Consider the following 23,570-nt stretch of genomic DNA (forward strand, 5'->3'; position numbering starts at 1 on the left):
ACGTATTCAGTGAGTTGCTTGCAGACAATTTTTTCCAAGATTTTTGAGGGACACGACAATAAGCTTATTGGACGTAGATCTTTAAATTCAGAAGGGTGGGAAGTTTTAGGAATAGGACGCACCACAGCATCACGCCACATCTTGGGGAAAGTTGAGGATAAGATGCTTCTATTTACTAAGTTGGTAAAAGAGTTTAGTGTGTACGGAATAGATAAAAGTAGCATATCCAGTGAAATGCCATCCACGCCGACGGCGTTAGAACGCAGTTCCCGAACAATGGTAGCAACCTCTCCCTCCGTCACAACATGCAAACTAAAAGTACTTGACGAATCATATTTGTTTTTAAGATAGTAGTTTATATATGACGAATCTATCAGGTGAATCTGTAATTATCACCTGGAACGTTCATAAAATGTTTATTTAACTTCTCCGCATCACGCAAATTTATAGGAAGGGGCACATCAGTATTTTTAAAGTTTACATTTTCTTTAATGTGTTTCCACATGGTTCTAGGGTTTTGTATGTAGGAGCAAATTTTTTTTTAAATAGGCTTCTTTTTCGGTGTTGATGGCCTGCGTTACGAGATTCTTAAGTTCCTTGTAATAGTTTAGCTTGGACGAACTCTTAGATGAACGTGCTTCCCGATGGGCCTTATCGCGATGTTTCATCATTATACGAATATTATAAGTTATCCAAGGGTAGCTCTTTTCCTTAATGGTAACCTTTTTTTTTGGGGACAAGACAGTCAAAAACTCTAAGCAAATTAGAGGATATATATTTAGCTGTTTCATTAATATTCACCCCATCATTCATAGCACTCCATTTGACTGGTCCCATGTAATTATCAAAAAGTGATAAATCTATGTCTTTAATAGGCCTATAACACAAAGTTTTCGGGCGCTTTTTTATCTTGGGCATATCCAGCTCACACACGACCAATGCATGGTCACTGAGTGAAGGCATATGATCAACCCATACTCGTGTCACGTTTGCATCAGTGCAAACGAGATCAAGCAAGGTATTTACATGAGCGGAGAAATGTGTGGGCTCAATGACGAACTGGTGAAGGCCGAAGCTGGACAAGAGATCATTGAGTAATAGCGTGTTACCCTCTCTAGCGTTCAGTACGTTAATATTGAAGTCACCGAGAAGGATGTGCGTTAACGAATGTCTGCGCACATAGCCAGGGTGGACGATAAGCGGTGCCAACAGCAACCTTTTTACAATTTATTCTTACCTGAAGCCACATTTGCTCAACAGTGTCTGTGATTGGATGCCTGAGGATGCGGACGGGCAGTTCACACTTACAGCAGAAACCAACACCGCCACCTCGACCACGTATACTAGAAGGTCGAGGTACGTGTTGAAGGTGGTATCCAGCTATCTTTGGGGCAATGGCGTCCTCTCCCTCTTTAAGCCATGTTTCGTTCAATGCACAAATGTCGATTCCATGTTTCCGCAACGCAACCACAAGTTCCTCATGACCTGTACCCAAGGAGCGAGGGTTAATTAAACCAAAACAAATATATTTATCTGGATCTATTACTTGTCGATGTAATTGAAGTCGGTTTTATTCCGTTTACCAGCAAACACAATTATTTGTATGCCTTATACCAAGAAGAAAGTAAAACTTTATATAATGACAATATTTTAATTCATTGGTTTTAACCTCAAAATTTCATCGTTTTCTTGAATAAATAATATATATGCTTATTATGCTTATTATGTGTTAGTTGTTAGTGGAAACTTGACTGGTTTATGCACTATCTTGTTGCTGTTCTTTTTACTTTGTGTTATATTTTACTGTTTGTTTCCCAAATAAAAATAGATAAATAAATAAATAAATTGCACTTTATTTACATATTAGGATTTATTTCTACCGAAACTTTGTAATCTGTGACATAATCGTTGTAATTGTTATGTGTGGTAACTGGTACCACCAATAAGCTTATACTGTTTTGTATAAGTTTCTTGCGTACATCACTAAGTTGGTGTGACACGTCCATGAAGTACAATATAGTGTGTATGAAATTTTAACTTAAACAATACGAAACTTCATGGGAACTCGCGACGACCACGGGCCTTAGGTGGAACGATAAAGAGAGTTTTACAATCAGTGCGGTCGTTTTGTTGAACGCGTCCAATGTCTACTTATGCTTAAAACTTTGAAATCATATGTGTGTCAATGTCATTGTACGTCAAAAGAGTGTGATTTCACGGTCTCCGTGTGTGATTTACTTTTTGTTGTTTATTATTTTTGTTATGTATTAATTACATAAATATTTTTAAATGAAATAATAGTAAGCTATATTTCAATAAATACAAAAAATGGTTGTTAACGCTCCGGATACTCCTACACAGGCAGGAGTAATTTTTGTTATAGAAACTACATCTGCTAATAGCGCGTTTATATCTGAGTTAAAAACAAATTATATCGTGCCAACATTAGAGTAAGTGAATAAAATATTGGAGTTTATAAATTAAGCTATGTATACAAAAAAATTGTAGCATATAGAGTTCTCATTTTTGTAATTTTATTTCTGATTTTTGAAACATTGGATTTCACTGATTGCTTTGTCAATTCTCTGGAATCACTGTATTTGGTTTTCAACTGTGTGTTTTCTCAGTGTATTTTTTCTTACCTTGCAAGATAAATTTATTATATAAATAAAACCTACTTTTAAAAGTATTTTGTACTTTTCTAAGGTACTTCCATGGCGGAGCCATAGAAGAAGGTATTGGCAGTGGTTCAGTGTATGGTATTGTAACATACCAGGCTGCGGATTGTCATCCCGACCTCCCCGTATCCACATTTGGCCCATTTACATGCCCCAAGAGTGTTGTGGATACTATTGATAATTTAGAGTGAGTATTACTACCAGTCTATCACTTCTGTTCATGTTTTTATCACAAAACTTTCTGACAGATACAGTAATTAATATAACTGAACATGAAATATACAAATAAGCATTTGTCTCCCTCCTCTGTCTCTTCAGCCTATCACAGTCCACTGCTGGACTGAAAGAATATTATATATATCAACCAAACATTTATTGCAAATTAAGTAGTTTTACAAATAACTGTATCTTATTGACATTACAATTTTTACAATATCAAATTATAGTTCACCTTCATATTGGTAAAAATTATAATACCAGTATGAACAAGAATTCAAAGTTACTTCAGACAAAAATACTTAGTGAAACTTGAAGAATGTTATAAAGAATTATTTTATTCTATATATATTGTGAAACAAAATATATGTAGCTCTCATATTTTACTATCTTCATATTGACTTAACATTGAATATTATTCATGTAGGTTTATAGGAGGTCACGCGGAGAGCAGGGCGTGTGTAACAGAGGCATTAACAGCTGCTGTAGCATGCTTTGAAGATATAGGCCGGTCGGACATTCCACTACACGTGGTACTACTGTGCTGTTCGCCTCCATACTCAGCGTATACCGGAGGTTTAGTGCCACCAGGTAGAGAATTTTTTTTTCATTAATAATGTGCAATACTTTGAATGGCCTGTTAGTGTAGTTTGCAGCAAACTTGTTTTCCATTACAGGATTTTAAGTATGATATATGTATAATATGTTATGTATTTATAACAAAAATATGAGTTATAAATTTGTATGTCAGTTGGATAGTGCCCCTAATGCCTGTGATCAATAGTCGATTGATGTATACACATTCTTTTTGAGTTACTTCATATAATATATTCTTCATATCATTATTTTATTTTTATTTTATGAAATTATTTAAATTTTGTTTTCCTATTAATTATTTATATATTACCAGGTAGCAAAAAAAATGAATATGAATTTATTATTAACTAGCGACCCGCCCCGGCTTCGCACGGGTGCAATGCTGATACTAAATATACTACAGAATGTCTTTATTTATAGTGTGAAGCTAGCTTATAGCATGGTTATTAACATAATAACAACAACATTCAAATATGCGTCGTTAGATTACATGTTGTTACAGAATGCGTTGAAGGAATAAAGGTTCACTGCTCGTTCCCCGTAGGTGATAGCGTGATAATTTGTAGCCTATATGTTGACCCGACTTCTTAATAATATTCGTGCCAAATTTGAAGTAAATATATGCAGTACTTTTTGAGTTTATCCCAGACATACATACAGACAAACAGACAAATAGACAAAAATTCTAAAAACTATATTTTTGGCATCGGTATTGATTGTAGATCACACCACAAGTATTCTTTAAAAAAAATATTGAATGTACAGTTTTGACTTTCCTACCATTTTATTATATCTATAGATAAATAAAATAGAAAAATTTTAAATGTTAATTTGTAAATATTTTCTATTTTAGTTAAAAGTGACAAGGATATGACAAACTAGTCGAAGGAAAACATTTCAATAATTATACACTGTGCCTATATAATATATATATGTTTTATATATTAAATATTAAAAATATGATGATATGATAGTTTAAATAAAATACTTAGGAAAATATTTGTGAATTTACAATGGATTCTTTAAACTCGTAGTAGATTATTTTTCAATAATTATTTTACCACATAATTAAAAATTCATGTTGAGAATTTCTGACGATATATATTATATTAATTTTGATATCTGATAATTTTACATAACAAAGTAGTCAGGTACCGTGGGTACAGCTAGTTAACATGACATAGCAATTTATTGATTGATTGTGCGTATCATTGATGGACGAAGGCCTCATTCTCTATTTAGGAGTCAAGTCGAAGCTTAATACACAACGCTTTTTTTTTTGCGGATAAGCGGATAATTTCACTACCACGAGTAATAATCGCTATTAGGTATTTGTGATAGCAATCGGGATCGACAGTTTTAGACACACTCGCAAGTCACGGTGGAGAGACCCAATATTAATTACAAGCGGGAATCAAACCTGTGAGCTCCGGCGCTTAGGCGACTACAGATACTACACCAGGACGCTTATCGTGGTCATTGCAATGTCAATAATTCGTGATTACACCCATGGGTGGAAAGTCTGTAAAGTATAAGAAAGTGTCCTGATAGCAGGTTTGATCGGTTACATAAATCTGTGTTCCAGCACCTCCCGGAATATAGTTAGGAAGTAAAGACTTATCAGCGCTATAGTATCGTCCTATTAATTATTCAAATAAATTTATATCAGGTTGCGCGTGGTTACATAACTCTACCGATATCGTAAATGTTTGTCAGAATGGATGTTGTTTTCTTTCAAGACTATTTTCTAATGTTTACTTGAATCACTCATTATAATGAAACAATTTTTTCGGATATTATCGCGGTTTATTAAGTTCTTTAGATGCCCGACGTTTCGAAATACTTAACAGTAACTGTGGGCACGAGAGAACTGATAAAATGCGAAAAATTTGTTTCATTGTAATCCAACTGGATGTGTAAATGACTGGAAAACCAGAATATAAATATCAAATATATTTTAAATATATATTACATCCAATCTTGAGGTGGGAAAACAACCATTACGGGGAGACATTTTCATGGAAAGTAAGTTACTTGCAAACTGTGCCGAATGAACACTTTCTCTGTTTATAATATTAATTTAGTAATAAACCCATTATTTATCTAATTTACTATGGTAATATACTACAACATAATATTACATTACATCTACAATAGTCTTCTATCTATACTAACAATATAACTCTGAAGAGTTTGTTTGTTTGAACGCACTAATCTCGGGAACTACTGGTTCGAATTGAAAAATTCTTTTTGTCTTGGATAGCCTATTTACCGAGGAAGGGTATAGGCTATTTTGTTCCTCAAATTAACGCGTCTAAATTCGCAGGGTACAGTTAGTATATTATATTTTTGTTCTAATATTTGTTTATTTTATTGTATTAACTATTAGTTCATAAGTGTATAGTATAAATTTAGTGTATAGTATGAAGTTATGGTTAGCATTAGTTTAAAGTTGCAAATCGTCTAATATTTCAAAAATCATTTTTTTTTTGTAATTATAATAAAAGTTGTTTTAATGTTAAGATATTGAAATGAAAAATTAGCAGTACACTTGCAGGGGTCTAGTTTGAACTTAAATATTGTTATTTTATATATATAAGAAGTCGTATATTAATGTTTTTGAGCGACTCTTTGACCCACTAACCTCCTTGGTGATAAGTGGTGAGGTTTTAGACTAAAAAAAATCACGTTTATTTTTTATTTTTTAACCGACTTCCAAAAAAGGAGGAGGTTCTCAATTCGACTGTATTTTTTTTTTTTTTTTTTTTTTTTTTTTTTTTTTTTTTTTTTTTTTATGTATGTTACATCAGAACTTTTGACCGGGTAGACCGATTTCGACAAATTTTGTTTTAATTGAAAGGTTTTGTGTGCCAATTGGTCCCATTTTAATTTATTTGAGATCTAACAACTACTTTTCGAGTTATATCTAATAATGCGTTTTTACTTGACGCTTTTTTCGTCGACCTACGTTGTATTATACCACACAACTTTCTACTGGATGTACCGATTTTGATAATTCTTTTTTTGTTGGAAAGGGGATATCCTTAGTTTGTTACCATGATAAGGAAACCAGGATCTGATGATGGGATCCCAGAGAAATCCAGGGAAACTCTCGAAAATCCGTAATAACTTTTTACTGGGTGTACCGATTTTGATAATTTTTAATTTAATCGAAAGGTGATGTTTATCATGTGGTCACATATAAATTTTATCGTGATCTGATAACTACTTTTTGAGTAATCTTTGATAACGCGTTGTTACTTGACTATTTTTTCGTCGATCTACGTTGTATTACTCGTCGACGTAATTGAAGTCGGTTTTTTTTTCGTTTGCGAGCAAACACAATTATTTTCGTACAATTTATGTTATTATTATTGAATTATTATTATCTTTAAATACAGATATATTCTCCGGACAGTACATCAAAGTTTCAGGGCATTTGTTGATTATTTGTTTGGTTGAGAAGTCGCGCGTTTAGAAATAAATAATAACTAACTATAACTTGGGTATCTTTAAATCAAGAGTGAATAGGCGTCTTCTAGGCAAGAGCGCACTATCTTAGGCTGCATCTTCACTTACTCAGGTGAGATGTCGCAGTCAAGCTCTAGTCGATATATTTAAAAAAAAAAAAAAAATCACATATCTCATTACGCCCTTTCTTGTGATGTATTGTCATTTTTTTTTTCGAACCCCTCCAACCTTTTCGAACAATTCGTGATTAATAGACGACACCCTAAGGCCGGTCGTAAGGTGTACACAAGAATAGTGAATAAATAGAAATTTAAATATTTCAGGAGCACCAGCAACAGTAGAACAGGCGGCAAAACTTTTAGGTGAACGTGGAATACATCTCTCAGTAGCAGCGTCTAAAAAGTTACCGGCTCTTCTGGCCCTGTATGAGCATGCCGGGGGCGAGCTACATACTGCCCAGCAGAGGAATTATGCTAAGGTTCGTGTTGTGTATTATTGTTAGTATTTATGTATAATTTAATTTAAAAAACTATTGTGACACAATGTTTGTTATTGAACTCCTCCGAAAGGAAGCAGTATTGTGTTCCTGTTGGTGAGTAAGGTGACCAGAGCTCCTGGGGGGATTGGGGATTGGGTCGGCAACGCGCTTGCGATGCTTCTGGTGTTGCAGGCGTTTATAAGCTACGGTAATCGCTTACCATTAGGTGAGCCGTACGCTTGTTTGCCGACCTATTAACATAAAAAAAAGGCTTGACCGATTTTTTTTTGTGTATATATTTGATAGGCGTAAGAATAGATCGCAGGTTATTTTTATACTCCTAGGTGATAATGGTGGCTATCCATATGGCAGAACAACGTCTATCGGATCATCTAATAGTTTCATCATTACAGCCTATACAGTCCACTGCTGGACATAGGCCTCCACAAGTTTACGCCAAAAATAACGTGAACTCATGTGTGTTGCCCATAGTCACCACGCTGGGCAGGCGGGTTGGTGACCGCAGGCATCTAATACTTTAATAAATCAGAAAACCTGACAGCATAAAAAATGTGCGTGTGTCAGCTCCGACTCCTCAAATCAAATCCAAAAAGTAAAGCTTGCGGTTTATATTTCACTCCCTAAAAATATATTTATTTTAAAAGTAGGTTACCACGTAACGTTTCTATTTTCCTATTTGTAAACCAGTCCACGAATGGTACATTGTTGAAAATATTTTGTGTTAATATATTGAATTTGTCCATGGTGTACAATGAAGCTGTACAACTAAGTCGGCAAACAAGTGTACAGTCCACCTGATGACAAGCGGTCACCATAGACTATAGACGCCTGCAACACTAGAAGCACCGTGTGCACCTTCCCTAGGTGCTCTGGTCACATTACTCACCACAGAAGCTGTGGTCTTCTAACTATCATATTCTAATTTTGTCTCAGGACCCTCGTCACCTGGTGCTGCTGCGCGGCTACAGTCTCAAAGAGCGACCGCCCAGCCCAGCACCACCTCCAGTGCCTGAAGTACAACCGGAAACGTTTGTGTAAGAAACATCATAACCTGTAACCTTTGATTAAGAACCACATCGCACTCAGCGGACCCCACCTGTGTCTGTTTCAGACACAATACACAAGTACAAATGCCGATACCGCTCCACTCGACCGCTCTGGTGTAGTTGTGCGTGTATATATACAAATATTTATTTCCGATCTGGTTGATAGTCCTTGTGGGTCTCCTCACCGTACCTCGGAGAGCACGTTAAACCGTCAGTCTCGGTTGTTATCATGCACACCTGATAGCAATCACTGATACTGATCAAATTGTACCTCAGGAATATTAGTCAAATGAGAGCAAGAATCTCGGAATGAGAGGTAGTCAGCTATAAACTAGTATAAACCTTTATTTTGACACCCAAAAACTTATTTCAAAACCTACCTATCGTAGGGTGTCCGCGACTGCAGATATTTCAATGTCAAAGGTTAAAGGTCAAAAATTTTTATAATCAAATAATATGCTTAAGTTTTACAAGTTTATAGCTGACTATCTCTCATTCCGAGGCAAAACCCACAATATTCCTGAACTATTTTAGCAGCGTGGTGGATTAAGCTCTAATCCTTCTCCTACACGAGTAAACAAGCCTATGCCCAGCAGTTGGATTATACAGGCTGAAGCGATAGTGTTTATAGTATTAATTGAAAGGTAATTCAAAATATGTTTAACAGGCAAGCCCCCCGCCCTCCTGTGCCTACAATAAGGGCCCCCTCAGCGCAGTTTAACCCCCGGTCCGTGGGTCCAGTGAGGAACAACTGGATGGCCCCCCGACCGGCGCCCTATGCTAACTCTGCACTACTGACTCAACTGTCGCAGCCTTCCTACCCGCCGCCTACACAGGTAAGATATTTTATTGATTTCTTTGTTCTCGAACAAAGAAAAAAAGAAACGGACTTTAATTTACATGAAAATACAGTATAACAAGTATAGATACATTATCAGGGATAAATCAACTACTAAAGAAACATCATCGAAATCCGTACACCGAGTAAAAAAAGTTATGAAGTAACACATAAAAAAACTATATTCCAATTGAGAACCTTCTCCTTTTTCGTAGTAGGTTAAAAACTGATGAAGAATAAAACAATGTGCTACTTATTTGACTTGGAACGAACTAACTTTATTGACAGATAATAACTAACCAATACATGTGATACTGAACACTAGGTGGCGCTAGGTGTATTTATATTTTATTTTTATAAAAACTAACAAAAACAATGTCCTAATAACAGAAGAATATATATATAGCTAAAAATAATTGCTTCCTATTATCAAAAGACAATATTTTCCAAATTGTTAATTGATAAACGAAAACCTCTATAGGCAACGGTAACAGCTTACCACCAGGCGGACCGTACCCTAATGATATAATTTGTAGCCCCCGCAGGCGAGTATGCAGCGCACCCCCATCCCCCAGGCGGGTCCGTCGTCCGGCGTGTTCGCTGGAGCCCAGCGGACGTTTATATGGAGTGGCCTGCTCGAGTGGCTGGAGAAGGGGAAGGCGGCTGGAGAGCAGAAGGTCTTGAGGCATCTACCTTGCCAGGTGAGATTGTACTTCCAAGTGTCTGATGCTATTTTCACGAGCTTTGTTTTGTATGTGGCGACATCTATCGCGCGAAATACGAACGACTACAAACTACGTAATTAGAGAAAACTGACGTATGCTACATCGCGCTATCAGAGTTTGTATATATACTTAATCACTTTGAAAACTCATATATCAGATAGATGTCGCCACATGTATAAAAAATTAGTACCAGTTTTTATTTACCTATTATGGCCTTATAATACCGCTTTTCACTTTATATTTTGTATTTTGTTTGTGCAATATCAAAGTTTAACTACATAATAAAGCATTTCTAATATATTGCCCTACTTTTTGTATAGATGTTCCTCCACTGAGTAAAGTTTTTTCTGTTGATGTCCATTGGTAACGATAAAGATAAAGGAATCGCTTCAGCCTGTAATATCCCACTACTGGGCATAGGCCTCTTTCCCCATGTAGGAGAAGGATCAGGGCTTAATCCACCACGCTGCCCCAATGCGGGTTAGCGGATATATTCCCTACTATGAGTAATGATCGCTATCAGGTGTACATGATAACAACCGGGACCGACGGCTTAACGTGCTCTCCGAGGCACGGTGGGGAGACTCACTAGGACTGCACAAACACCCAGACCACGGCAAACAACTGTATGGCCAATACAAATGTTTGTCATGTGCGGGGATCGAACCCGCAACCGCCAGCGCAACCGATACAATCCATGGCTATGACCGCTGCGCCAACACGGCGTCAAAGGTAAAGGAAGCGAGCGACAAAATAAAGGAAGTACTTTGTACTTTACATTTTGGAATACAAAATGCGGTATACTTCTCGCATCTATTTAGGTTACTACTAATGTCTTTACTTACCCAAATTTAAATATTACTCAGTCTTTCAACTCAATAGCACAAAATAAATCACTCGAGATATACTCTTAAGTCTAAGTCTAAAATTTCCAGCCATAATCAAAATACTATACTAGATTTTGGTAACTCATGAGTGAACGATACAAATGAAACATATCTTTTCAAGTGAGCTAGTCTCTCATCACCTCACTTGCGTTTCAAATATATCTCCAGCTCACAGGTTTATGATTCATTTTCGAGAGACTGGCGTACTGAGCGGGAGTAAACGAGACTGAGCTAGTGAGCCACTCGATCGGACGACGGCGTTTATCATGCGAAAGAGAGAGATAGCTAGCTATGGCTCTGTATCTTTTCGATTCATATTTCACAAGGTCATATACTCAATCGTCTTGCTTTGAACAAGCGAAAAAGTATTTTTTGTTGACAACATTAGGTTGCATTTTGGTTGCATCATAAAATTATTTCACTGAGCTAAATGAGCTGGAGAGCTAAATGAGTGATATATATCCTAAGTTCAAAATGATATATATCTCTCCTTTCTTTTCAGTGATATAAACTTCGCAAGGCTAATACTTACCTATAACTTGTAACGTCTTCCAGGTATCAGCTAATTCAAAAGATATAGAACCTGAACTAAAAGTGGACACTTGGCCCAATAAACTATTGATGCAGCTCATGCACAAACAGATTATCAGCAACATCGGTGGACAGTATCTGAAAGATAGCAAATCAGTGCTATTTCATTTTCAGCAGAATGAAGCTCTCGAATCTCTTACTAAAGTTATGATTAATGGTTTCGTAAGTATTCAACATTTAACTTATTTCGTATCAACAAGAATCAATTGTATTGTATTTAATATTGGTTTGAATATTAATACCATTTTATTGAAGTGAAACCTCTTCAGGGGTAAATTTTACGGATCAAAAGCGTCACGCGTCACGCATTTTTAAACATCCATAGCGCGTTGAATACACCGGTTCTCGTCCGATCACCGAAGTTAAGCAACGTCGGGTGCGGTCAGTATTTGGATGGGTGACCGCCTGGGAACACCGCGTGATGTTAGCTTTTTGTTTTTTTTTTTTTCAATTCGTTTCTTTTTAATTACTTTTTTTTTGAATTAGTTTGCCAAAGAAGTTTCACTTCTGACATGTGTACTTTGTACGCACACAATTTTTTTTTTTTATTCAGGCTTCGTTCGTATAATTAAAATACTACTTTTATATAGTACTTTTCTAAAGATGGCTGCACAAGTAATGGATTTCAAAATTACACATTGAAATGCCTATAATTTTTTTTTTTTCATTAAAATGAGAACAACAGAAAGAACTATAAGCGCCATTGTTTCAGGCGGGATGTGTACATTTTACACCTTCAACGACACCCCAACAGTGTGACATCAGGGTGTTGATACTGCTGTACACGCCAGACAAGAAAGCCTACCTCGGCTTCATACCGAACAATCAGGCTACGTTTGTAGACCGAATGAAAAAGGTAAGAACCAACTTCTTTACAGCCTTAGAAATTCTGCAAACGTCTTATTTGTACTTCTTCAATCACTGATCACATCACTTCAGCCTATCGCAGTCCACTGCTGGACATAGGCCTCCACAAGTTCGCGCGAAAAATGTCGTGAACTCACGTGTGTGCCCATAATCACCACGATGGGCTTTGTCGCACCGAAGACGCTGCTTCCCGTCTTCGGCCTGTGTATTTCAAAGCCAGCAGGTCGATGGTTATCCCGCCATCGGTCCACTTTTTAAGTTCCAAGGTGGTAGTGGAACTGTGTCATCCCTTAGTCGCCTCTTACGACACCCACGGGAAGAGTGGCTATATTCTTTACTTCCGTAACTACACAGCACTTTTTGTACATCTACTTCTCTGTGAATCTGAAATGGAACTATTTTGTCTAAAAAATTAAATAATATATAATAAAATAAAGGAACCGCCATGCCTTTTGAGATAATTCAACTATCGAAATCATCTATTGACCATTCGATTATTAAACTTCCCCATAGCAATATTAATTGATCAATTGGTGAATTATGATATTTCTTGGGTACTTCATGTATAGTATTTTTTCTTATGTTCAGGTAATTCAGCAGCAGAAAATAAATACCCGAATGCCGACGGCCACTACCATGACTGGTATGTATCTTATAACTAGCGTTCCTGTTGTCTGAATTTAGTTTTTTTTTTTTAATTTGAATCACATTTCTTTCTAGATTTAATGTATATAGCTAGCCATTCCCAGCTACTTTTTCTTTGAGTGGATGTATAGTAGTTTATATATATATATATATCTATAATCTATAATATATATAAAAGGTCACTCACTCATCACGAAATCTCCGAAACTATAGCACCTACAAACTTGAAATTTGGCAGGTAGGTTCCTTATAAGACGTAGGCATCCGCTAAGAACGGATTTTACGAAACTCGACCCCTAAGGGGGTAAAACGGGGGTTGGAAATTTGTATGAAAGTCCTATGTTTTTGAAGTAAGAGACTTGAAATTTAAAATGTAAGCTCTATATATGGTGAAAAGGTGTCCAAATAATGTATCTTTAGAAATTAACTCCCTTTTGGGGTTAAAACGGGGGATGGTATGCTGACTCACTCATCGCGAAATCTCCGAAACTATAATAGCTACAAACTTGAAATATGGCAGGTAGGTTCTTTATAAGACATAAACATCCAGTAAGAACGGATTTTACGAAACTCGACCCCTAAGGGGGTAACGCGGGGGTTGGAATTTTGTATGAAAGTCCTATATTTTTGAAGTAAGAGACTTGAAATTTAAAATGTATGCTCAATAGATAGTGAAAAGGTGTCCAAATAATATATCTTTAGAAATTAACTCCCTTTTGGGGTTAAAACGGGGGATGGTACGCTGACTCACTCATCGCGAAATCTCCGAAACTATAATAGCTACAAACTTGAAATATGGCAGGTAGGTTCTTTATAAGACATAAACATCCGGTAAGAACGGATTTTACGAAACTCGACCCCTAAGGGGGTAAAACGGGGGTTGGAATTTTGTATGAAAGTCCTATATTTTTGAAGTAAGAGACTTGAAATTTAAAATGTATGCTCTATAGATAGTGAGAAGGTGTCCAAATAATATATCTTTAGAAATCAACTCCCTTTTGGGGTTAAAACGGGGGATGGTACGCTGACTCACTCATCGCGAAATCTCCGAAACTATAATAGCTACAAACTTGAAATATGGCAGGTAGGTTCTTTATAGGACATAAACATCCGGTAAGAACGGATTTTACGAAACTCGACCCCTAAGGGGGTAAAACGGGGGTTGGAATTTTGTATGAAAGTCCTATATTTTTGAAGTAAGAGACTTGAAATTTAAAATGTATGCTCTATAGATAGTGAGAAGGTGTCCAAATAATATATCTTTAGAAATTAACTCCCTTTTGGGGTTAAAACGGGGGATGGTAGGTTTACTCACTCATCACGAAATCTCCAAAACTATAACACCTACAAACTTGAAATTTGGCAGATAGGCTCCTTTTAGGGCGTAAACATTCGCTAAGAATAGGTTTTACGAAATTCGACCCGGGGGGGGGGTAAAACGGGGGTTGGAAGTTTGCATGAAAGTCCTATTTTTTAAAGTAAGAGACTTGAACTTTAAAATGTACGCTCTTTAGATAGTGAGAAGGTGTCCAAATAATGTATCTTTAGTAATCAACTCCTTTTTGGGGTTAAAACGGGTAATGGTAGGTTGACTCCCTCATTACGAAATCTCCGAAACTATAACAGCTACAAACTTGAAATTTGTCAAGTGAGTTCCTTATAGAGCGTAAACATTCGCTAAGAGCTGTTTTTATGAAACTCGACCCTTAAAGGGCTAAAACGGGGGTTGGAAGTTTGTATGAAAGTCCTATGTTTTTGAAGTAAGAGACTTGAAATTTAAAATGTATGCTCTATAGATGGTAGAAAGGTGACCAAATAATGTATCTTTAGAAATCAACTCTGTTTTGGAGTTAAAACGGGGGATGGTAGGTTGACACACTCATCACTAAACCTCCGAAACTATAACAGCTACAAACTTGAAATTTGGCAGGTAGGTTCCTTATGGGGTGTAAACATCCGCTAAGAACTAATTTTACGAAAATCGACCCCTAAGGGGATAAAACGGGGGTCGGAAGTTTGTATGAAAGTCTTATGTTTTTGAAGTAAGAGACTTGAAATTTAAAATATATGCTCTATAGATGGTGAGGAGGTGTCCAAATAATGCATCGTAATCTATATATATAAAACAGAAAGGTCACTGACTAAATCATTACGACAGGATGGACAAAGATAAAATTTGGCAGGGAGGTAGACTATAGTTAGCAGATGTCCGTTAAGAACGGATTTTACGATATTCCATCGCTAAAGGGGTTTAATTGGGGTTGATAGTTTGTATGAAACATATACAGCCTGAAAATAAAACCAAAAATGTGGTGTATAGAGACGTTTTATAAAAATAACTATTAAATTATACTAAATTGTGCCTTTTAAAAAGTTACTCAGTTTGATAAGCATTTTAAGTGACTGAAATTAAAAAATAATTTGCGTTAAGCATCTTAATAGTAATACATGTCTTCATAACCACGAGGACTTAATCGCGGGCAACAGTTAGTGTATTATAAGTCCCCAAAAGTGTATGTGATCGATTCGCTCAAAATTTACTGAACGGATTTTCATGCGGTTTCTCCATTGTAGAGAGGGCTCCACCATTGGTAAGAGGAAGGTTTACGGAACGGCTAAGCCGATTTTGATGAGAGTTTCACTGGAAGTTTGCCGGCAAAACTTGGTGACACACTAATTTCAACGCGGGCGAAGCCGCGGGCACAGCTAGTATATATATATATATATATAATAGCTAGCCATTCCCAGTTACTTTTTCTTTGGGTGGATGTATCTTAGGGAAACTGTAAAATCACCTGTCTTTGTAACATTTTGTCCGGATTCGCCATTCCAGCTGAATTCTGTAATTAATTTAGTAGTAGATAAAATATCGAATTGATGTAACGGACGGTTTATATTAAGCGTACTAGCTGTACCCCGCAGATTCAGCCGCGTTAATTTGAGGAAAAAATAGCCTATAGTCTTCCTCGGTAAATGGGCTCTCCAGAACAAAAATAATTTCTCAATTGGAACCAGTATTTCCTGAGATTAGCGTGTTTAAACAAACAAACTTTTCAGTTTTTGTGTAGTATAGATTTTTTAGATCGCAAAAATTGTTGTATTTTATGGAAAGCGTTTGGTTTGTACGATTTTATTTTTGTGTTTACCCACACAGTAGGGATTCTAAACATTTTTTGAATATCATATCAAAAATTGACCGCTCCAGCGGGATTCGAACCCGCGTCTCCGACTGACCGTGTCGGCGCTCTAGCCAATTAAGCTATGGAACAACGTACCCGCCAGAGCGAAATTCTTGATATGATGATTTCTATTTTCGGTTTAAGCGAACCGTGGCGCTGTCTATAGTGAGTTCTTTACAGAGACCCGTAACTATTCAAAGTTTCATATTACAATGAAAATCTTTGACAGGAGACGACACCATGCTATTCTTAATATGTACGATTTTATTTTTGTGTTAACCCACACAGTAGGGATTCTAAACATTTTTTGAATATCATATCAAAAATTGACCGCTCCAGCGGGATTCGAACCCGCGTCTCCGACTGACCGTGTCGGCGCTCTAGCCAATTAAGCTATGGAACGATGTACCCGCCAGAGCGAAATTCTTGATATGATGATTTCTATTTTCGGTTTAAGCGAACCGTGGCGCCGTTTGGTTTTCATATCTATCAGGGCGGTAGGTACTCGGACGCGGTAAATACGGGTTTTTCCGCGTAAATCCCTATTTCGCGAGAATTTCGGTATAAAAAGTGGCCAATATATAGTTCTACAACATCCTCTATTTTCTAGTAAAAGTCCAATAAAAATCGGTTCAGCTATTTCGAAGATTAGCTCGGACAAACAGAAGGGCAGACAGACGAAAATTTTAAAACCATTTGCTTGTTTTAGTATCGTGTAAATAAATATATGCACTTGAAATGATATAGTTATTTTGGAATCACAGACAGACACTTCAATTATATTTATATATATAGATGAACAGTTCATTTTTTTTTGCCAGGTACCCAAAATTTAGGTGCAGTTAGTATGTCATCAGGGATGGGTCAGATTAACAATACGGGTATGACGATATCGATGCCGGCCATGTCGTCGATATCGAATCAGCAATCTCAACAGCATCAGCAATCTCAGCAGCATCAGCAATCTCAGCAGCATCAGCAGGTGAGGAATTCGATATTATACTAGCTGACCCAGAAACGTTGTTTTGCAATATATATTATTAACCCCCTTAATCCCTCTCCCCTTATAACTTAGGGGTATGGAAAATAGATGTTGACCGATTCTCAGACCTACCCAATGTGCACATAAAATTTCATTGATTATGATTTGGAGCAGCCTGACTGGGGTGGGACCTCGACCTTAGAGAAGATCACAGCTAAATAATAGTGCTTTCAAGCAGTGTTGTGTTCTTGCAATGCTTTTAGTGTTGTAGGCGTCTATAGGCTACAGTCATCACTTACCATCGGCTGAACCGTTCGCTTCCTTACCGAATTAGTTGTATAAAAAAGAGTTTTCTAGGAACACAGCACTACTTGAGAGTTCATGTGGTAGGCAGGGTTGCCTGAGCTCCTGGTGAGGATGGGAATAGGTTCAGCAAAACGTTTGCAATGCATGTCCATAGGTCCTTAGGCTACGGCGTCTGCTTACTAAAACTGCGCTCCGCTCTTGATAGTTCCCCTAACGCATTTAATTAACACCTCCTTTATACAAGGAAAATTCCCATCGCCCTTAAAAACGTCAATAGTGAAACCCATACATAAAAAGATGATATTAAAAATGTTGAAAACTACAGGCCAATAACACTTCTGCCAGTCCTTTCAAAATTTTTTGAAAAAGTAATGTACATTAATAATTTAGTATATTAAAAAAAAAAATACACAATTTGGGTTTAGAAAAGGAAGCTCGATAAATTTGGCATGTTTTTCGCTAATAAAGAAAATCACTGAATGTCTAAATAAACAAATCTACCCGTTATCGATATTTTTGGACATGACTAAAGCATTTGACTTTGTCTCTCACCCAATTTTATTAGAAAAAATGTACAAATATGGCATCAGAGGGGAGGCATTAGAATGGCTTAAAAATTACTTATCCAATCGCACACAATGCGTGGAAATTATAAAAATTTTAAATAAAGAAAAAACGGTATTTTCAGTCTTCTTACCAGCATAATTCATATGGTGTACCTCAAGGCAGTATCTTGGAACCCCTATTATTTCTTATATATATAAATGACATGCCTGACATTACGAATCATAACGTTGTTTTATTCGCCGATGATACAACAATAACCATTAGCGAAAAAATATTAATGACACAAAAATTGAAGCTAGTTCAACATTAACAAAAATCGTAGAGTGGCTTACACAAAACAACTTAAAAATAAATTTAACCAAAACAAAGTTCATACGATTTCAAACTGCTAATAGTACTGTTTCGAAAATTGACATTAACTATAATAACTCGCCCATTGAGAACGTGGATTCCGCTGTATTTTTAGGTATAACTTTGGATAAATATTGTAACTGGAAAGAAAATATCCTTAAATTGTGCAATAAATTGGATAAATTTGTTTATGTTCTGAAGCGCACATATCAAGTAGCAACTGCTGAGATAGGGCTATTGGCATATCATGGATATATGGCGTCAAATCTTAGTTATGGCCTAATCTTCTGGGGTTATTCTGTATACGCTCATCGAGCTTTTAAAATCCAAAAAAAATGTATAAGATCAATGTGTGGCGCCGGATATTTAGACAGTTGTAAACCATTATTTAAATCGTTAAAAATGCTACCATTACCTTCGCTGTACATCTTTGAAGTTTGTGTATTCGTAAAAAAGCATTTGTATCTCTTCAAGACTAATTCAGATTCAAAGATAAATAATCTACAGTTAATGTTATATTTAATATTTGCACACCGTAAGGTAGAACATGTTTGGACTATACAAATGTTAATTCTGTACAACTTCAACACCATGTTCTTGCAAATAAACAATTATTATTATATATTATTATTATTATAAAAAACATACATAAAGCATATTGATGTTTTTGAATTATAGAAATACAAAAGGCTGGGTGTTATCATTTGTCAAATTCTTCTATATTAAAAATTAACATATTGCTGTAGGGTATGATGATAAACAGCAACATGGGCTCTCAAGTTAGCCAAGTAAATCAAGTTCAGATAAACCAAGTGAATCAAGTCGGGCAAGTGGGTCAAGTGGGGCAGCTGGGGGGCAAGGGTCCGCGCGCCGCGCCGATGGACGGGCTAGAGGCCGCGCGACAGCAGAACCTGGAGAAGATCCAGCACCTGCAGCAGACGCTAGAGGCGGCGCACCAGCAGGAGGCGCAGTTTAAGTCGCAGATGGATATCGTGTCGCACCTGCATGCTGCACAGCAGCAGGAGCAGCACTACAAGCAGCTGGAGGTGAGTGTGTGTGCGTGTATGTGCGTGTATGTGTGCGTATGTTTGTATGTGCGCAAGTGTGTATTTCTGTTTGTGTGTGCGTAAGGGTGTATTTGTGTTTGTGTGTGCGCAGGTGTGTATTGGTGTTTTTGTGTGCAAGTGTGTATTTGTGTTTGTGTGTGTGCAAGTGTGTATTTGTGTTTGTGTGTGCGCAGGTGTGTATTTGTGTTTGTGTGTGGGCAAATGTGTATTTGTGTTTGTGTGTGCGCAAGTGTGTATTTGTGTGTGTGTGCAAGTGTGTATTTGTGTTTGTGTATGCGCAAGTGTGTATTTGTGTTTGTGTGTGCAAGTGTGTATTTGTTTGTGTGTGCGCAAGTGTGTATTTATGTTTGTGTGTGCGCAAGTGTGTATTTATGTTTGTGTGTGCGCAAGTGTATATTTGTGTTTGCGTGAGAGTACGTGTGTGTGTGTGTGTTTGTGTGTGTGTGTGTGTGTTTGTGTGTGTGTGTGTGTGTTTGTTTGTGTGTGTTTGTGTGTGTTTGTGTGTGTTTGTGTGTGTTTGTGTGTGTGTGTGTGTTTGTGTGTGTGTGTGTTTGTGTGTGTGTTTGTGTGTGTGTGTGTGTGTGTGTATTTGTGTGTGTGTGTGTGTGTATTTGTGTGTGTGTGTGTGTGTTTGTGTGTGTGTGTTTGTGTGTGTGTGTTTGTGTGTGTGTGGGTGCGTGCGTGCGTGCGTGCGTGCATACGTGCGTGCGCGCGTGCGTGCATGCGTGCGTGCGTGTGCATGTGTGTGTGTGCGCGTGTGTTTGTGCGTGTGCTTGCGTGAGTTCGTGTGAGTGTGCATGTATGTGAGTGTGTGCGTAAGCATTATTATATTGCAATTTTGTCTATAATTATAATTTTACCCATTTTCGTACTGTTAATTTTCAAAGATGAAACCATCAAATTAATTTAAAATGTAATCGAAATTTCTATAGGAGCAACAACGCAAAGCTCAGCTACAGGCCCACATGCAACAAATGCGTGGACCTAATCCTCGCCTGGTCCGTCCAATGCTACCCGCAAACCCTGGTCTGAGGCATTTGTTGCAACAGGTATGAACACACAGACTTACAAACACACACATTTAAACACATGACATACAGAAACATGTTTTAGTGTGTGAGCATATGTCGCAGTTAATTTACATCATTCGATAATTTATAAAGAGTCTAGCCTTGTAGCTAAAAAGCGATTACAGATGTATATATGGTGGCGTATGTGGCAGTCAATGTACTTAATTCGCCTCTTTACTAGCTGCCTAGACTTATTACTCAAGATTAATCTACAGGTATACAGCTATTTAATAAACAGTTAAATATCAACGTCTACGAGTTGGCAACATTTTAATAAATTTACTTTTTTGCATATCACTTAATAAAGTTGTCTTTGTGCTACTTGCCTTAGATATGAAACTAGTAAAAAAATTACTGTGATTCTTAATCAATATAGCCTATCACTACTATTTTTATTTTTTTTTTCCAAGGTAAAATATATATAAAACATCGTAGTTACATTGTGTATTCTGTGAACAGTATATAAAGTATGTTTTATATACCTTTCACCTTATGGCTGTGGTTTTTCATTCAATAAACAAAATAGATGCCTTGATATCACACGATTGTAGACATTAGGTTATTCCCCATTACTATCTTTAATATTTTTTTCTATAATAATATTTAAAAAAATAGTTTTTTTTTTAAATATTAGTTTGCACAATAATGTAGCTGTACCATAAATTCGATGCTTACAATCTATCAACTATGCTTTTGTTTTTGTTCACCTCAAACTATAAGAGGGGTAAATACAAACCAGAAGGTAATTTTCATAACAAGTTATTTCTACTTTTTGATAATTCCGGTTACATCAATCAATATTTGTAAGTAAACTCACTTGTAATCGATTATTTTTTTAGTAGAGGATATCTTAAAATATTTTTTTAGGAATTTACATTATAATAGTCCTGTTTTAGTAATAATTCAAGTTGCTTTCGATCCTCAGTAGGAGCGTCTGAAAACATTTGTCCAAAATTTTAATTTAGAGACGGCTTTTGAAAATTACCTTCGGAAATTGTAATTTAGTGCTCTTAATGCTGATATATAATCACACATCCACTATTACAATAACTTGGATGTGTCACGTCGTGCTCGATATAGCTTTATTGGTCGTGAGATTTGAGTTTATATGAGTCCATTGCTCACGTGATTTTTCCGATGCCATGACATATCATTTTAGACTTATTTAAGGCCGGTTTGACCGGTTGTGGATAACGTTTTTTGACGGACGATGATATCCAACAGATAAAAGTTTTTGTTATTATTAATTTTTTACTATCGAATTACACTATTTTTGAGATATTTCTATTAAAAAATGTGAATCTAAAATTTGTAGTTTACTAATTGAGGAGATACAGGTCCTAATGGCCTATTCAACCTTCTGTTGTTAAAGTGTATTCGTACATTATGTTCAGAATAAACTTATCTTATCCACAAACGGTACCTTAAACCGGCCCTCGGTGTTTCGACTGTCACGTGACACATCTTTGGACCTTGTAATGTCATTAAGCACTTTATGGCGCTTTTTGTCACTCATACGACCTGTGTCATGTGTTACGTGGCAATGACGTATGACGCACCTCGTGACGTGACGCTCCATGTGTATTCTAGCAACAGCAGGCAGCACGCGGCGCTCGACCGCACATGTGAACACGCGCTAAGTAAAGCTTCTTTTACTAACATTCTCTATTCTTTTGGAATTGAACCCTCTCAGAAAATAGATCCCTATTTTTCTGTTCTCACTATTAAATCACACATTCCCTATTAATGTATTTGTATATCTTGCTTAAATTATCAATAATAAATACTTGAGTACATACATATGCTAATAAAAATATCTTGTCTATATTCTGAGATTGTTTCAATCCCATACTTTAAGTGATCTTTTGATAAGCAAAATTATGGAATCATTAAGTTGCAAAAAAACATTCTTTTATATATTATTAATTTTAATTGTTTATTTATAATTCAATAATTTTAATATACAGTATAGTAACAATTAAATAATAAATTAAATGAACACAATATTTTGCTATTCAAATAATCACTAGCTTCCTTTTATCAAAGCATTGCTACAGTGATTAATTTCCAAACCTTCATTGTAAACTAAATAATTTTCTTTTTGCTAACACTACTTTAGATGTAACGTGCTAGCATGCTTAACATCATAATTTAAAATAATATTTCAAAAGTAGTCATTCTTTTTTTTTTGCTAACATTTTTTCACTCTACCTGCAACATACATATTTTAAATTTAACATGGAAAAAATTAAGCAGTAATTATAGTTTAAAGTGAGTCAGAGATAAGTTAAGTTTTATGTAATAATTTGTTACATATGTCATGAAAACTACAATTACTGATCAACGTATTCAATAATACTGACAATAATTAAATACAAATAACTTGTATTAAAAAGGATTTGAAACAAAACGTACACTGACGACGCGTTAGCGCAGCGGTCACAGCACTGTTGCGCTGGCGGTCGCGGGTTCGATCCCCGCTCACGACAGACATTTGTATTGGACATATAGACGTTTGTCATGGTGTAGGCGTTTGTGCTTATGTATTGTGTAGGAGAAAATCCTACTGGGGGGCGTTGAGGGTTAGTGTTAGGCGTTAATTTATTTAAATAATATTTTTATAAGTTTAATTGCTTAGCAGTCTTATATGAAAAGTAATGTTGTAAATGTCTCCAGCAGCCACAGTACAGGCCGGGGACCGCGGCGGTGCGGCCGAGCGCTCAAACACAACAATATGACGATATGAGTAATTACAATGACTTTATGTAAAATATAAAATATTTTAACACAAACTTTTTTATTTTATATAAAAACCTGTTAAACCTTAACATAATATATCTATCGCCACAATATCTAGTCATACCTTAACCATTAGGCTGTTGCGGGTTCGATTCCGCACATGGCATGCAATAGTAGTGGTCATACAGATGTTTGCTTTGCTCTAGTCGTTTGTGCTTGTGCATTGTGTTTCCGGACCGCCGACACAGT

General features: G+C 36.4%; 1 protein-coding gene and 1 pseudogene across 1 annotated transcript; both read left to right on the plus strand.

Annotated features, from left to right (window-relative positions):
- Positions 1–2,328: 2,328 nt before the first annotated feature.
- LOC123665362 (mediator of RNA polymerase II transcription subunit 25-like) lies at positions 2,329–23,370 on the plus strand. Its single transcript, XM_045599674.1, has 14 exons — positions 2,329–2,450; positions 2,707–2,865; positions 3,322–3,485; positions 7,286–7,440; positions 8,395–8,495; positions 9,175–9,343; positions 9,891–10,046; positions 11,513–11,710; positions 12,261–12,404; positions 13,004–13,058; positions 17,061–17,221; positions 19,192–19,491; positions 20,445–20,561; positions 23,259–23,370. The coding sequence occupies exons 1-14, from the start codon at positions 2,329–2,331 to the stop codon at positions 23,349–23,351; spliced, it is 2,094 nt and encodes a 697-aa protein (XP_045455630.1). The 3' UTR covers positions 23,352–23,370.
- On the plus strand, positions 11,860–11,978 carry LOC123665802 (annotated as a pseudogene).
- Positions 23,371–23,570: the final 200 nt, after the last annotated feature.

The sequence above is a fragment of the Melitaea cinxia genome, chromosome 24, assembly GCF_905220565.1.
Source record: "Melitaea cinxia chromosome 24, ilMelCinx1.1, whole genome shotgun sequence".
Classification (NCBI taxonomy): Eukaryota; Metazoa; Arthropoda; class Insecta; order Lepidoptera; family Nymphalidae; genus Melitaea; species Melitaea cinxia.

Excerpts from the sequence above, each read along its gene's own strand:
- LOC123665362 (XM_045599674.1), top strand. The coding sequence starts at position 2,329 with ATGGTTGTTAACGCTCCGGATACTCCTACACAGGCAGGAGTAATTTTT. Across the intron at positions 8,496-9,174 it reads GTACAACCGGAAACGTTTGT|GCAAGCCCCCCGCCCTCCTG; the intron begins GTAAGAAACATC and ends TATGTTTAACAG. Across the intron at positions 19,492-20,444 it reads AGCACTACAAGCAGCTGGAG|GAGCAACAACGCAAAGCTCA; the intron begins GTGAGTGTGTGT and ends AAATTTCTATAG.